The 14,822-nt window shown below is 40.6% G+C and overlaps 1 protein-coding gene across 6 annotated transcripts in view; it reads left to right on the top strand.

Annotated features, from left to right (window-relative positions):
* MECOM (MDS1 and EVI1 complex locus) overlaps nucleotides 1–14,822 on the top strand; it is an 881,649-nt gene that overhangs the window by 354,061 nt on the left and 512,766 nt on the right. For all 6 annotated transcript variants that reach the window (XM_029616015.1, XM_029616016.1, XM_029616018.1 and 3 more), the window contains exon 2: nucleotides 3,822–4,159. In XM_029616015.1, the coding sequence (XP_029471875.1) occupies nucleotides 3,822–4,159 (338 nt within the window). The remainder of the gene's footprint in view (nucleotides 1–3,821; nucleotides 4,160–14,822) is intronic.

The raw sequence follows: 14,822 nt of genomic DNA on the forward strand, positions 1-14,822 counted from the left end.
CGGGCGTAGATTTGTGCGCGCAACCCGGCGTGCACAAATTTACACCTGATTTTATAATATGCGCGTGCAACCGCACGCATGTTATAAAATCTGGGGTCAGTGCGCGCAAGGAGGTGCACAATTGTGCACCTCCCAAGGGGAGCCCCGATGGCTTTCCCCGTTCCCTCCAAGACCGCTCCGAAATCGGAGCGGTCTTGGAGGGAACTTTTTTTTTGCTCCCCCCACCTTTCCCTCCCTTCCCCTATCTAACCCACCCCCCAGCCCTACCTAAAGCCCCCCCATCTTATATCTGGCAGGCGTAACTTGCGCGCGCCGGCTCACCATCCCCCGGCACAGGCTGCTGTGCTGGAGGATTCGGCACCGCCCCCGAACCAATGCCACGCCCCCGGCCCTGCCCCAGACCGCCCATTTTTGAAAGCCCCGGGACATACCCACGTGTAACCCTTTGAAAACCTACCCCATAGAATTTCTATCCATAGAGATTCCATAGTGCATTTTGTTGTCTGCAAGTCTTTAATCCTGTCTGAGTCTATGCTATCTTTAACATATAGCACCATCCCTCCACCAATTTGACCTGGCCTATCATTTGAACCCTGGTATGAAGGTGTCCCTTTTGTCATCCTTCTTTCATCGGGTTTCTGAGATGCCAAATATGTCTACATCTTTGTTCAGTGCCATGCATTCCAACTCTCTAATCTTATTTTTTAGCTTTCTGCTATTCACATACAGATAATTCACAGTATGCTTTTTAATTGTATTCAGAACCTGCCTAAAAGTTGTAATGGGTTGATTGGAATCATTTACCTATCATTTATCTTTATTTATATGCTAGATATACAGGTGGATTTTCAAAGGAGTTACACTTGTAAATGTAACCTACTATCGTAGCAATTTTCAAAAGTCATTTACGCGAGTAAAGTGCAGTTGCACGAGTACCCAGTGTGGCTAAGAGCCCTTCACTTTGTCCTGTGCCTTCAAACCTTCTGATGGGAAATGTCCTTCCCTTATAGGCTTTCAGCCATTTCTACATGGGTGCACTTGATGGAAATGTCGGAAGATGGGATAAAATCCTCTGGCACGATACTGTATTTGTTTTGTAGATACCCTGTAAGGGAATATGACAATATTACCAAGGATGTTGTGGATATTATTGCAGATAGCTAAACAAATATTAGACAGTATACTTCCCTACTATTTGTCTCTTTTCCATGAGAGCTTCTGTGGCCTTCTGAGCTGAATTTGTGAGGCAAAGAATAATTTCCATGCAGAGATGCATCTCCGTATGATGGTCCCTATAAATGGGAGGAGACATTGTACAAATATTTGATGCGTGACAGCAATCTCTTTAAAGCAGGTGGATGTTCTACCAATGTTAAATATTTTCCAAGGGGCTTTTAACTACATAGATGGTTGAGCACCCTTTCTTCAGTAGTTTACAGCTTTAATGAGTCAAAATAATTATTGTGTCTATGATAGCTCTTCAATTTAAAACAAAGATCTGCTTACATTCTAAAGTGACAGTATTACATTTTGCTGCAAAGGCAACCTAGAGAGAGAGAGAGAGAGAGAGAGAATAAGCTGTGTCCTGTAAGGCTTTGCAATTTAGAAATAATAATTTTTAATATAACTTTATTGTTCAAATGTGAATAAAGTGCTGCTTCACATTGTATATTAACTTTAGTGCTAGCTATGCTATAAAAGGAAATTCCTCATGTGTAGGTGAGACTCCATGGAGTATATAGACGCTCCCATGGGAAGTCTATATTTACAGCCCATTTCAGAAACAAGATGTAATTATGTGTGTGCTGTAACTCCAGAAGAAAAGTGTCTGTGACTATCAGTAATAAAAGTGCAATAAAAAATTGCAGACTTGCAGTGCATGGATTTGTCTTTTGTTTGCTCTTATTATTATACCTAACATGAAACATTTCACCTGATTAATATTTTGTACAACTTAATGCAACATTTTTAGTTTCATGAGAATTCTGTAGCCTTATAGATTTTTTTTTTCACACTGATCAATCACTTGTTTCAAGATTAACTTGTAAAGAAACACATTTTTCAGTCTTCACTCTCTGGGGCCGATGCAATGAGGCACATGTTGAAAATGGGCATTTGTACTGAGCGCCCGTTTTCCTATTGCGCATCCAGCTGCATCCCTCAGTATTTAAATGAGGGGCTACGTAAAAAAGGACACGCTAGGGAAGAATTGTGCATCCCTTGTGCTCGCATTTATCAGGCGCCCACAAATGCAACGGGCACTCAATATGAACGTCCGTTTTTATCCTGCGTCCTCTGGCTGATTTTGCTAAGGTTGCTGAAGACGTCCACAGCTAAGAGCCCTTTACTATGGACGTCTAAATTGTGCGTCCAGAAGATTTTTATTTATTTTTTTAACCAAGCTAATATACATTTATTTTTCAACACCTCAAGCAGTAAATTTAAGTGTCACAATGATACTAAGTAGGAGGAACCACAGAGGTCCGTATTTTTTAATTTCTCATGAGCCCCTGAATCGCAGATTGATGATGGACTTTACGTCACCTCTGGGGTTGGAGTTAAATTTGCTGTGTTGGGCGCCCAACGATTTCCTGCTTTTGGGGGGGTAATAGCTAATAGCCTCATCTACATGGAATTTACATGTGATGGGTGCCATCGGCTGAGCGTTTGTTTGGGCAAGTATGTTGGATGTGTTAATCTTATTGCGTCAGGTGCTAGTCTGGCACATCCAAAATGCGTGTCCAACCGCGTGTAAACCTGAGCTCCAGGCTGGGCGCAGTTTATTGCATTGGTGCCTCTGTCGGTGACATGTGTATAAGATATCGTGACAGAGGATGCTTTATTCAAGGCACAAACCGGAAATTGTAAAATTCATTGTAATTGTCCAAAAATTGAAAGGCCAGTGCTTTGTACAGTGCCTGTACCCATTCCGATTTTCTTTGTCTCCCATTTTCTAATTGCATACGGTAAGCGCTGGGTAGTTATATTGGCAAGCAAACAATATTATGGAATTGAGTTCCTATTTAGATACTAACAATTCCGATTTTTTCTCTCTCTCTCCCATTTTTTAGTTGGATATGGTAAGTGCTGGGGTAGTTATATACGAGAAGCAAACAATATTATGGAATTGAGTTCCTATTTAGATACTAACAATTCTGATTTTTTCTCTCTCTCTCCCATTTTTTAGTTGGATATGGTAAGTGCTGGGGTAGTTATATACGAGAAGCAAACAATATTATGGAATTGAGTTCCTATTTAGATACTAACAATTCCGATTTTTTCTCTCTCTCTCCCATTTTTTAGTTGGATATGGTAAGTGCTGGGGTAGTTATATACGAGAAGCAAACAATATTATGGAATTGCGTTCTTACTTAGATACACAATTCATACTTTGATAAATATACTTTTTGCAGTTCTGCCGAATCAATGCTATGATCATGCGTGTTCTGCTCTTGCTAATGCTCTCTAATGTTATTGACGAACGTCAAACTTGCAAACCTCAGAGCTGGGATTGCCAACTGGCTTACATTTTTGCGGTATGGGCTGATCCAGTTGTGATTTTACCCCATTGCAAGCATGGACTTGTAGTCTTGCTATTCTTAAGACAATCAGAACAAGTCCATGCATGATGTGTAGTGGGGGGGGGGGGGGGGGGAAACCAAGAGTAGATCAGCCTGACTAGGAGAAACTGAGTCAGCTGGCAGTCTTCACTGAGCCGGATCTCGCAGTGCTTTTCATGTAAAATTTAACAACATTGAGCAAGATGTTAGTGTGGGGAAACAAAATCCCCTAAAGTTCATATTATTTTGATCTATTTGTAGGTGGTGATGGCTTGTATGATAGTTTTCCTGAAATCCCTTTGGAGGAAATGCCAGAGCCTGACAGGGAGGCCAACACATTGCTCCTTAGTGTTCAAGAGCCCTCTTCTCCAGCGACATCCAGTGACGAATTCACACCCAACGAGGGATCACCGTACCAAGCACCAATCTACATTCCAGATGACATTCCCATTCCACCTGAGTTTGAGCTCCGAGAGTCAAATGTTCCTGGAGCAGGATTAGGAATATGGACAAAAAGGAAGATTGAGGTTGGTGAAAAGTTTGGACCATATGAAGGGGAACAGCGGTCATACCTCAAGGATCCCAGTTATGGTTGGGAGGTAAGAAATTTCCATACTGGTATTACAGGTTTCTTTTTTCTAAATGTTCATACTATAAAGGATGGGTACATTTAGAAGTGCTGAGAATATTAAATTAAACAATTGCTTGATAGTAATTAAATTACCTTTTTGGGTAATTAAGGGAACGTGGTCACTGAAAAATAATGGAACGTTTCATGAAAATTAATATAAAATGATGGACTCTATTATGTGTAACTAGGGCTCTGCTGTATAGTCTTTACTAAAATTGTATGTGTTTTATTTTAGTATAAAGTTTTAAATTCCAAACCTGTAGTATAAATCAGAGTATTTCTGTTTTCTAACAGAGTTGTTAAAATGTGAGAAACTGACTTTACCGGAGTGTGTCATAGCACAGAACATAATCTTCCTTTAAAAAAAATTGTATTGCAATGCTTCTATAACAGAGCAATTACCAGAATAACTATAAAGCAATATGCACACTGGCTATTACATGAATATCATGAGACCATTTCATTTACAGTAGTGGTTCGTAAACCAGTCATTCTAGGGGACAACCACTCCCCTAACAAATATGCACAATATATATTTGCATACATCATCCTGGTTTTTGTCTAATGTATGTAAATATGTCATGAATATTCATGAGGAATTTCCTGAAAAACAGCTGAACTTTGGGGGGTGTCCCAAGGACAGTTTTCAGAATCACTGATTTACAGTGAAATTATAGTGCTTATCATAGTCTTACAGTGCAGGTTATGTTATATAAGCATCATTACAACAGTCGGTAGGCTGTCCTGTCACTTCAAATCTCCGTTTCATGTACTTTGATGGTTTCATATCTCACGCCTGGGTCTATGTGCCTTCAACTTTTTTTTTTAAGGTAATTGTATTTAAATGTCATACAGCACTGCTACAGTAAAATTGTCAATCTTCCTGCAGACGGTGGCGAGGGATTTGGTTTATTTTTTAGAGGTTGCTCTCATCTGAATGCCTTCACCCATAAGATGCATGATAGAGTAGAGGTAATATTAAGCATATCGGTAATCTTTCGCAATTGTTATTTCAATTTATAATCTATATTTAATTCTTTCAGTCTTCTACTTGTGAACTTTAGAAATCTCCTTGTTATCCAAAGAACTACGCAGTGTATGTAGCTTGCAGAGTTCTCCCTGTTTTACTTGCCTAAGAAGGGTTGGGGGAGATTTGAGTTTGACAATGTAGGATTATTCACTCTTTGTAGACAGTTACTTGCACTGCTTACCTTTTGTTTGTGGAACTACAAGGTATTTTTTTTCAATGGAGTTGGACATTAAAATGTGTAATTTATAATAAAAATGTAAACAATTTTCAAAAGTTTTAAAGAATATAATTCTGGCAAAGCATGTTTACTAACCATTTATGCATGGATGGATCGAATAATAGTCTTGGAAATAATGTTCTGTTGAGAAGGAATCTGGACTTACTGTATACAATGAGAAAAGTGCTTGAATTCTGATATCGTTGTATGCTGACTGCAGATTAAAGAGCAATGATGATGAGTAGGCACTTTGCCATGTTTATCCAGATTTATTGTGCTTGAATTGGCTTCCATTAAACCCTTATCAGTTAGGTTTGACTTGCCCATCTCTAATTTTAAACTTCTAAAACCTTACTCGGGAAGCCTTTTTGGAACCCTCTCTGTTTCTGAGGGCAAAATAGAATGGAGTTGAATGCTGGTTATGACTGCACTCAGTATTATGCCTTCTGCTCAAATCCAACAAGGAACAGTTTTTTCTAATTGCCTTCAAATGCTAAATTACGCTGCCAGAAGGGGAATGCAAATCTGTGAAAACTAAACAGTCTCCATTTCCCGTGAAACACACAGAATCAAAGAATAAGCTGTAATATAAGGCACATCAAAACTCTTATTTCAAATTGACTCTTTTCAAATGTAGCGGAGCCAAGAATACTGCAGTTTAGTATTAAAAGATATATGGGAAATAATTAATTACCTATAGCTTTTTCAAGACATAGGATGGACATAAGTTATGTCAATTTTCAAAGCAAACTTGTGTGCGAGTTTATTTTGAACATTATGCCTAAGGGCACGTACAAACTAATCTGTACAAAGTTACATCTGCTCTTTTAAAATTGAAATATGTGTGTACCCAACTCCATTCCTGGCCCCCAGAACATCTACTTTTTTGTGTGCATAAAAGTATTCTCAAAATCACCCCCCCCCATACCAAATTTTATAACTGGTCATTTATGTGCATAAACCTGTGCTTTATGGGGGTCATTTTCAAAGGAGTTACGCATGTAAATGTGACATACTATCGTAGCAATTTTCAAAAGCTATTTACTCGAGTAAGTGCACTTACTTGAGTAAATCCTATGGACAATTCAATGGCATATATTGTAGCAATTTTGAAAAGCCCACTTACTTGAGTAAAGTGTATTTACTCGAGCAAAAACCAGTTTTGCTCGAGTAAATGCTTTTTAAAATCTACCCCTATTTGCATAAGCGATTTTGAAAATTACTGCCTAAGAGGGCAATTTTCAAAGGGCTTTCTGCAGATAAAGCAGAAAGGTAGATGTGTAGCTGTGTGTGGGTCCGATAGGTGCTTAAGTTTACCCATAGGGGGTAATTTTCAAAGGAGTTACGCGCATAAATGTAACTACTATTGTAGCAATTTTCAAAAGCCATTTACTCACGTAAAGTGCACTTATGCGAATAAATCCTATGGACGATTCAATGGCATATATTGTAGCAATTTTCAAAAGCCCACTTACTCGAGTAAAGTGCATTTACATGCGTAAAACCCAGATTAATGCATGTAAATGCTTTTTAAAATCCGCCCCATAGTGAGCAGAGGTGTTCCCGGGGCAGCACTGGGGGAGCAGTTTGAACTTGCATGAAATACTTTTTGTATTGTCAAAAGTGTGTGCATACATTTTTCTGGAAAAAAAATTCTGCACACTGATTTGTGTGCGGGTAGTTTCAATGGGATCATTTTCAAAGGCAGAGACATGAGTACTTTCCCTTTTGAAAATGGGTGTAGAATATGCAGATAATTGACTTCAATTTTATGCAGGCTGCTACAAAATTACCCCTAAAAGGACTGAAAGAATGGAAGTGTTATTATATGCAATCAGCTTGTCTGACTTTTTGGCAATTTCTGTATCTGTTCATTTTTTTGGGCACTGCTGGGATTTGCTATCAATTAGTCCATCATTTAGAAAAGAAGCACACACAACCCTGAGCCGCAGTTTCCTGTTTTAAATTGCCAAGATTATCGTGCAGGCCCATGGCTGCCTCGCACGAACTCGCCAGTGGATTCTGTGTTGTGCGTTGCAGAATATTTATTTTTGGCCCTTGCCCATACACAGCTCTTGGCAATAGAATCAGCTGAAGAACAAAAGCAAAGCTGATGTCCATGGCAATGCCATTCATGATTGGAGTGCCGCAGACCATTTGAAATGAAGTCATAAATTAGAATTGTATCTCATTTTGTAGGCCGAAAGCTGAGCATTATGTAATCAGGTATGGGTTAGCCAAAGTAGAAATCGAAAAAGAGGTCATCGGACAAGGGCAAAGGTCAGCCTTTCTTGCAGTTTGTCACTGGGGTTTTAGTGTTTCCCTGGCCCAAATGCTGCAGGCAGTAATGGTTTAAGAACAGAAAATTGTTCCATTTCTTAACCAACAAAGAAAATCGGCACTGGAAGGATGTAGGTGGCTTTAGGAAAAGAAAGTAAGATCTTAGTTGTCTTGATTTCATATGTCTGTTTCGTGGGTATGCTTGGCAGGGTGGTGAGAAAGGTGCCAAGTTAGTTTATCTTGGTTGCCTTTAATTCTGAGAAACATCACTTAAAAATGCACAGATGTAAAGAAATATACCTTTTTAGGGGACACAACTCCTTCAGTTGCAATCACGACTCGTTGGAGACTAATCCAAATTTACTTGCTTGTATTGCTTGCCTGATTATTTTCTTTCAGTGGATAATTTTTGAGCTGTGTATCCGTGTATCAGCCTTGTAAATAATTGTATTTATTTATAAAAATGTATAGCCCGCGCATCTCCAAGGTGCACATGACAGCGGGGAACAGTATTATAACATAGAAAAAAGTAAATAAAAATGAACAAAAGTAAAACAGATATATACAGTAAAACAATTATAATAATCCATAAGCTGTGAGAGATGCATTCTCTGACGAAGGATGTTCAGCCCTTAATGTTCTCAGGAAACGGAAAAGCCTGTTGACATAAAAATGTTTTAAGAACCTTTTTCAATCTCTGTGTATCAGTGAGGATTCGAATTGGATCAGGAAGCTTGTTCCAGTGGAGGAGAGCCTGCAATTGAGAAGGCTCTTTCACCTGTCTCTACTCCAAACAATGGTTATTTGCAAACAAATTAGCCCTCAATGTAGAAAAAAGCTGAATATTGTTTCATAAAGTCCTACTTTCCAATGTGCCATCTTCATTTATCTTTGAAGGCCATACCATCATGTTAACGACTCAGGCACATAACCTTGGCTTTTTATTGGATTCTAACCTTTCTATGCGACCACATATTCGTTCTCTGGTTAAAACAGCCTTTTTCAAAATTTTCAAAATTTGTCCACTCCTTAACTGGAGCAATCCGCCCTCCTGCAGTTCCCTCCCAGTTTGCTCCAATTAAGGCCAGATTGCGTCGTCACGCATAATTTACTAAACTTCACCCCCTGCGTGCACCGCCCACCCATGCGTGTGTGGATTTTAAAACCCGGTGCATGTGCACACGGCCCACGGATTTTATAACATGAAATAGGCCGACCTCTTGTGCATTTATTCCTTAGAAGTATTTAAAAATCACTATCCAGCTGACTTTTTTTCGTTCAACCCATGATTGTTTAATGTTATTTTACTAACTGTTCCATGCAAACGTTTTTACTTTATTTTCATACCTGTTCCATGTAAACCGATGTGATGTGCAAACGAACGTCGGTATAAAAAAAGCTTTAAATGAAATAAATAAATAAATATCTCCTCTTTCCCTTCTTTCCTCAATGTTTAGATCGTTAAGTCTGGCTTCATATGCTTTACGATGAAGACCATTCACCATTTTAGAAGCTGCCCTGTGGACCAACTCTGTTTGGTTTATATTCTTTTGAACGTGCAGTCTCAAGGATTGTACCTAGTATTCCAAATGCGCTCTCACCCAAGACATCTACAGAAGCATTATCGCCTCCTTTTTCCTGCTGCACCCAAGCATCCTTTTGGCTTTTGCTGTTGCCTTGTGTATTGATTTGGCCACCAAAAAATCATTGGATATGGCCATTCCCAGATCCTGCTTTTGTTTTGTGCCCAGTACTTTACCCCTTACCCTGTACTGCTTCCTTGGATTTTTTGCAATTTTATCTTTTAATTTTAGCTTCCAAACTTAGATCATTCCTCAAGCTTCACTAGATTCCGCTTCATGTTTTCCACACTATCCTGTTGCAAATCTTGGTATCATCAGTAAAAAAAACACCTTTCCCAATTGCCCTTCTGCAATATCTCTGACGAAGACCGATTCCCGCAGCATAGCATTGGTAACCGCCCTTTCCTTGAAGTGAACCTCATTTCCTACTACCTCTTGTTTCCTCCCACTCAAGCAGTTTCTAACCTAATCAGTCACATCAGGGCCCATACCTATGCAGAACTGTGCCACCCAGGCAATGAAACCGATATGTCTGACAAGACCTAACTTTGGTAAAGCCATGCTGCCTGGGATTTTGTAATCCTAGAAACTGTGACTCTATTAATGTACTCACCACTGAGGTCAGACTAACTGGCCAGTAGTTCCCAGCAAAGAGGAACCACATCTGCCTGACTCCAGTCCTTTGGAACCACTCCCAAATGTAAAGATTCATTGAAAAGGTCAGACAGTGAAACTTCCTTAACGCCTTCAGATGAATCCCATCTGGCCCCATTGCTTTATTTACTTTTGGCTTTGCTAGCTCCTCGCAAACATTTTCTTCTAAAAATTCTCTACCTTACTTCCATTCCTATTTGTGACGGTTTTCTGTGGGCCTGTCCCAAGCCCCTTCCTCAGTGAACAGAAAATTTGTTAAGCATTTCTGCTTTCTCTTTGTCAGCCTCTACATATCCCCCTTCACCTTTTGAGACGTACAATTCCATTTTTACACTTCTTCCAACACTGATAAATCTAAAAAATATATTCTTTTCTGCTTTTACTGTATTCGCTATTTTTCTTCCATTTTGCGCCTCAGCTTTCGCAGCTTTTCTTAGTTTTGCCAGATATTTCTGCCTGTTTTCCCTCTTTCTGTAATCTCTTGTAGTTTATGAATGATAACTTTTTTTCTTCACCTCTTTAACCTCTTCTTTAGAAAACCATAGTGACCTCATTGTCCTCTTACCTATATTTACCTTCCTAATGAAAAGGTTCACTGCTCTTGTACTATGTCCTTTCAGTTTTTCCTCCTTCCTTTCTTCCTATCCTGGTCTGAATAGATTATAGCTGGCGTAATAACTACATCTCGGTCTTGATCCTCAGTATACCACATCTCTGCAACAGCCACTAAATCCATGTCAGTCTCTTCTCATACTGCCTGCACATCTGGGACTTTATTTTCCATACCATGTGCATTAAGGTACACAGCTTTCCAGATGTTGCCCTTTTCCCCGATTTACCTACCTCCGGGCTTTGCCCACCATCTCTAATGAACTTAGTTTAGCTGCCTGACTTTGGGATTTGGGAGGCGAAAGTGACCCGTTTTGAAAATGAAACAGGCTGAGCACGTAAAGTTAGGTGCTCGGTTTTGCAAGGCACCTAAATTTAGACTGCCAGAAGGTGGGCAGTTGTAGGGTTAGGTCAGAATAAGCCAGTTGGGCACTTAGCACTGATTTTTCAATGCTAGTTGCTTAACGTAGGTGCCAAAATTTAGGAGACTGAATACCTGCCTAGGAAAACTAGGGACGGTAATTTTCAATCCAGGCACACGGGTGTGCATGTTATAAAATAGCCTGGCTGCGTGCATGTGTGCCAGATTTTAAGTGGGTGCACAAATCCTGCGTTTACCTTGTAAGTCGGGGAATTTTAAGAGGCAAGCGATAACACCATTCCCAGTTTTGGAAGTTTGTCCTCAGTTCGCCCAGTTAAGAAATAGGTCCTCCAGCCCCTCTGATTGGATAACCTTCACTTCCCCCAGTTAGCCCTGACCCTTAAAAACCGCGGATCTGCCTATTTTCACTTTTTTTTTTTTTTTACCTTACACGGCATCCGTAGCAGAAGTAAAGTTACAGGGCAGGGGGCCTGGCCATGCACCAAATTGTGTAAGTATTTACGCTCCCTTCTCAGGCCACGCCCACACAGACCACGCCCATGCCCTGTCCTTTTCTGAAAACTTCCGTGATGCGCGCACTCCGGGAGATACGCGTGGATCTTGGCAGCTTAAAAAAATCCACTTGGTGTGCGAGCCCGACATATTTGCACGTCCCCTAATTAACGCACGTCTGGCTTTTTAAATTAATCTATAAGCGTCTTAAGTGTAGCTGAAATAATTTCAAAATTTAGGGAGTCAAAATTTGTCCACCTAAGTGAACTTTTGAGCATTTTATGAAAATTGATCCCTATCTATATTTATTCAATTTATGAGGACCTATTTGAGTATATATTAGTGTTTGCTTGATGTACATATTTTGAGGATGGATACGCTGTATGTACTATAAGTATCATTTGGATGACTGTTTGAGTCTGGCGGGTTTCAGCAGAGCAGTTTTTATAGTAGGAGACAATGTCAGTTCATAAGAAGAGCAATTTTCGGTGACATGACTTCATTTCCTTTATATAAAACAAATGTGAGCTGCTACTTTTTTTTCGAGTAGACCTGGATTGGCTTCATGAGAAGTAATAATGACCCACATGGGAAAATATTGCTTTTCTTTGTGAAGTGTAGTCTTCTGTTAATCCCTGCTTTCTGTATCCCTGACAGTGTTTTTCTAGAACTCTTTGGGGTAGATTTTAGAAAAGTACGCCCGCGCGTACTTTTGCAGGCACACCAGATGCAAACAAAAGTACGCCGTATCTTATAAAATCCGGGCTCGGCGCGCGCAAGGGGGTGCCCCGGAACAGGCCCCGGAACAGGCAGCGCCCTGCGCGCGCTGCCTGTTCCCTCTGGCCTCCCCTCACCTTCCCCTACCTAACCCACCCCCCCAGCCCTATCTACACCCCCTCTACCTTTATCACAAAAGTTACGCCTGCGCCAGTCAGCCGCCGCCGAGCGATTCCCCGGCCCGGGAGCGATTTTGGAGGCCTCGGCCATGCCCCCGAAGCGCCCCCGGGCCAGAACCACGCCCCCCCGGATCGCCCCAAACGTCGCGCCGCCCCCGACACGCCCCCTAGCAAAGCCCCGGGACTTACGTGCGTCCCGGGGCTTGTGCGTGCCGCCGAGCCTATGCAAAATAGGCTCAGTGTGCGCCGGGGGGGTTTTTAAAGGGTTACGCGCATAACTTATGCACATAAACCTTTTAAAATCTACCCCTTTGTGTGCACATTTCTATATCACAACATATTACTTGTAAACTCTTTCTTTGCTGATATGAAAAACCCTGGAAGGTGGCCATGCCAGTTTGTTCTCAAGAGAGAGATGCAATCTTCCCACTGATTGCAGAACTATTGACCGAAAAAAAAATTGTATATATTTAACCCCTTTCCCTGAAACCTTACCCAGAGCAAAAGCAAACCTTCTGTTTACTCAATCTCAGCTAAAGACATAAAGCCTTAGTCATCAAATGATTTTCCCTTAGACAGAATGGGAAAAATACCTTCGTGAATCAGCCTGTAGAGCTCTGTAAATGGAAGAAGTGAGTTGGAACATACCTGCTTAAATGTTCACTCATGGACATAGGCGCCAGCTCTGTAGGAGCAGTGGGTGCTTGTTCACCCCCAATATTGAGCAAACCCTCTCATTACATCCAAGGAGGGGTAATTTGTGTTGAATTTAGTTCCTCAGTCATTTTGCAAAGTTAGCTTCTATGCTCATGGATAGAATTCTAAGGGTGGGCGAGGATTCATTTTGACTTGCACATGAAATCAACGTTCCCTGTCCTGTCATCTCTGAATCTGTACTACAGTATTGATAACATATTTTCTGTATGTAGCAGTTTTATCCCAAATCTTGGAATTTACAGCTATCGATCATGCCATGTAATCGTCGTCATTTTTCTCCTCCACTAATTTTGCCCACTTCTTGTCACATCAGTGAGTTATTTAAGGGCACTAATCAATGTCAAAATAAATTAAATCAAATGAATATGTTGTTTCTATTTCCTGACTTATGAATGACAATCTCTTGCAAAAATGGTGGATTCTTAAGATGGATATACAGTCATTCAGAACAAGTGAAATGGCAGCATGCAAGCAGCTCATTGCAGTGACTTTCCATGTTGTACAGATAACGTGAAGCGTATAGGAGATATATGGGCAGAGCCTGATGTAAAAGGGATGCACACATACAAGCTAGGAAGTGACCCGTTTTCTCAAGGGAGTTTGCTAGTCGTGGCTTTTTGATACCTTTCCTCTGGTGAATTTTGCTTCTTGCACTGCTGATTTCAAATGGTAGCGACAGAACTACCAATATTACAAGACTTTGGAAAATAAGTTTCAAACGCAGAAGGCTCCCTCCAACAACGAGGTCATTTGCCAACCCTGTTCCATCTTCTTTGCCATTGAAAGAATGTATGTAAAGTGGATGAACGTGCTTTCTCTAATGATTTAGGAAGGATGTGTATATTTTGCTGTATATATATTTTGAAACACAAGTATTTCCTTTGAAAAAATAAATTGATTTATGTAATGGATACTTCCTCTACATATGTAAAATATATATGTGCATATATATATAATGTGATGCAGACAGAGATGTAGTCCACGCATCACATCAATTTCCTGTTCACTGAATATTAAGTTACGTGCACTACTTTTTTGATGACTGTCTTACATCATTGTTATTGTAAAACTTAACAAAAACAAGAGGCAGAAAATCTAATAAGTTGCATTTTGTCCTGAAGTTAACACAACCTTTTAGTCTGAAGATATTTTGATTGACTCTGCATGTCAATGTATATTGTTTTTGCATCAGGACTGGCAAGTGGAACCTTATTATCTGTCAAAAGTTCTGAACAAAGGAAACTTCCAATGACCCCTTGAAAATCTCTTCTAACTTTTCAGGTCTAGAACATGAATAAAGAAATAACATAATTCTTTGAAAAGTTGATAGGCTTTCCTTTTTAGCAAGAGTATATTGGCAAAAAAAATCAAAAATACAATTTATGAATTTAATTCATTTTATCTGTACATTGAAGTATTATGTTATGCTCACCGGCCGCGGTATCGCGCGGCCGACCTCTTTCACCTGCCGCTGCACCACTGCTGAGGCAGCTCCCGGGTTCTTGGTAGCAGCGGGGAGCCGCTGCTGACGCGGCATCCCATCTCCTGCCCCAAACCAACGTGACGCAGTGGGTCTGAGCCGTCAGGCCGAAGCTGCTGGTCTCTCCTCTTCTGCAGCTGGGACGCTGCCAGCTTCCTCCTGTGTGGGACTTCCACCTAGGCGCGCGCCTTCTTCAGACATTTAAAGGGCCTGCAGTGGGAAATGCTGCTGGCCCTCCCCGATGTTATCAGCCTTATATAAGGCTGCTCTCTGCCACTAGCAAGTGCCAGG

Source organism: Rhinatrema bivittatum, chromosome 9 (genome assembly GCF_901001135.1).
Source record: "Rhinatrema bivittatum chromosome 9, aRhiBiv1.1, whole genome shotgun sequence".
Lineage (NCBI taxonomy): Eukaryota > Metazoa > Chordata > Amphibia > Gymnophiona > Rhinatrematidae > Rhinatrema > Rhinatrema bivittatum.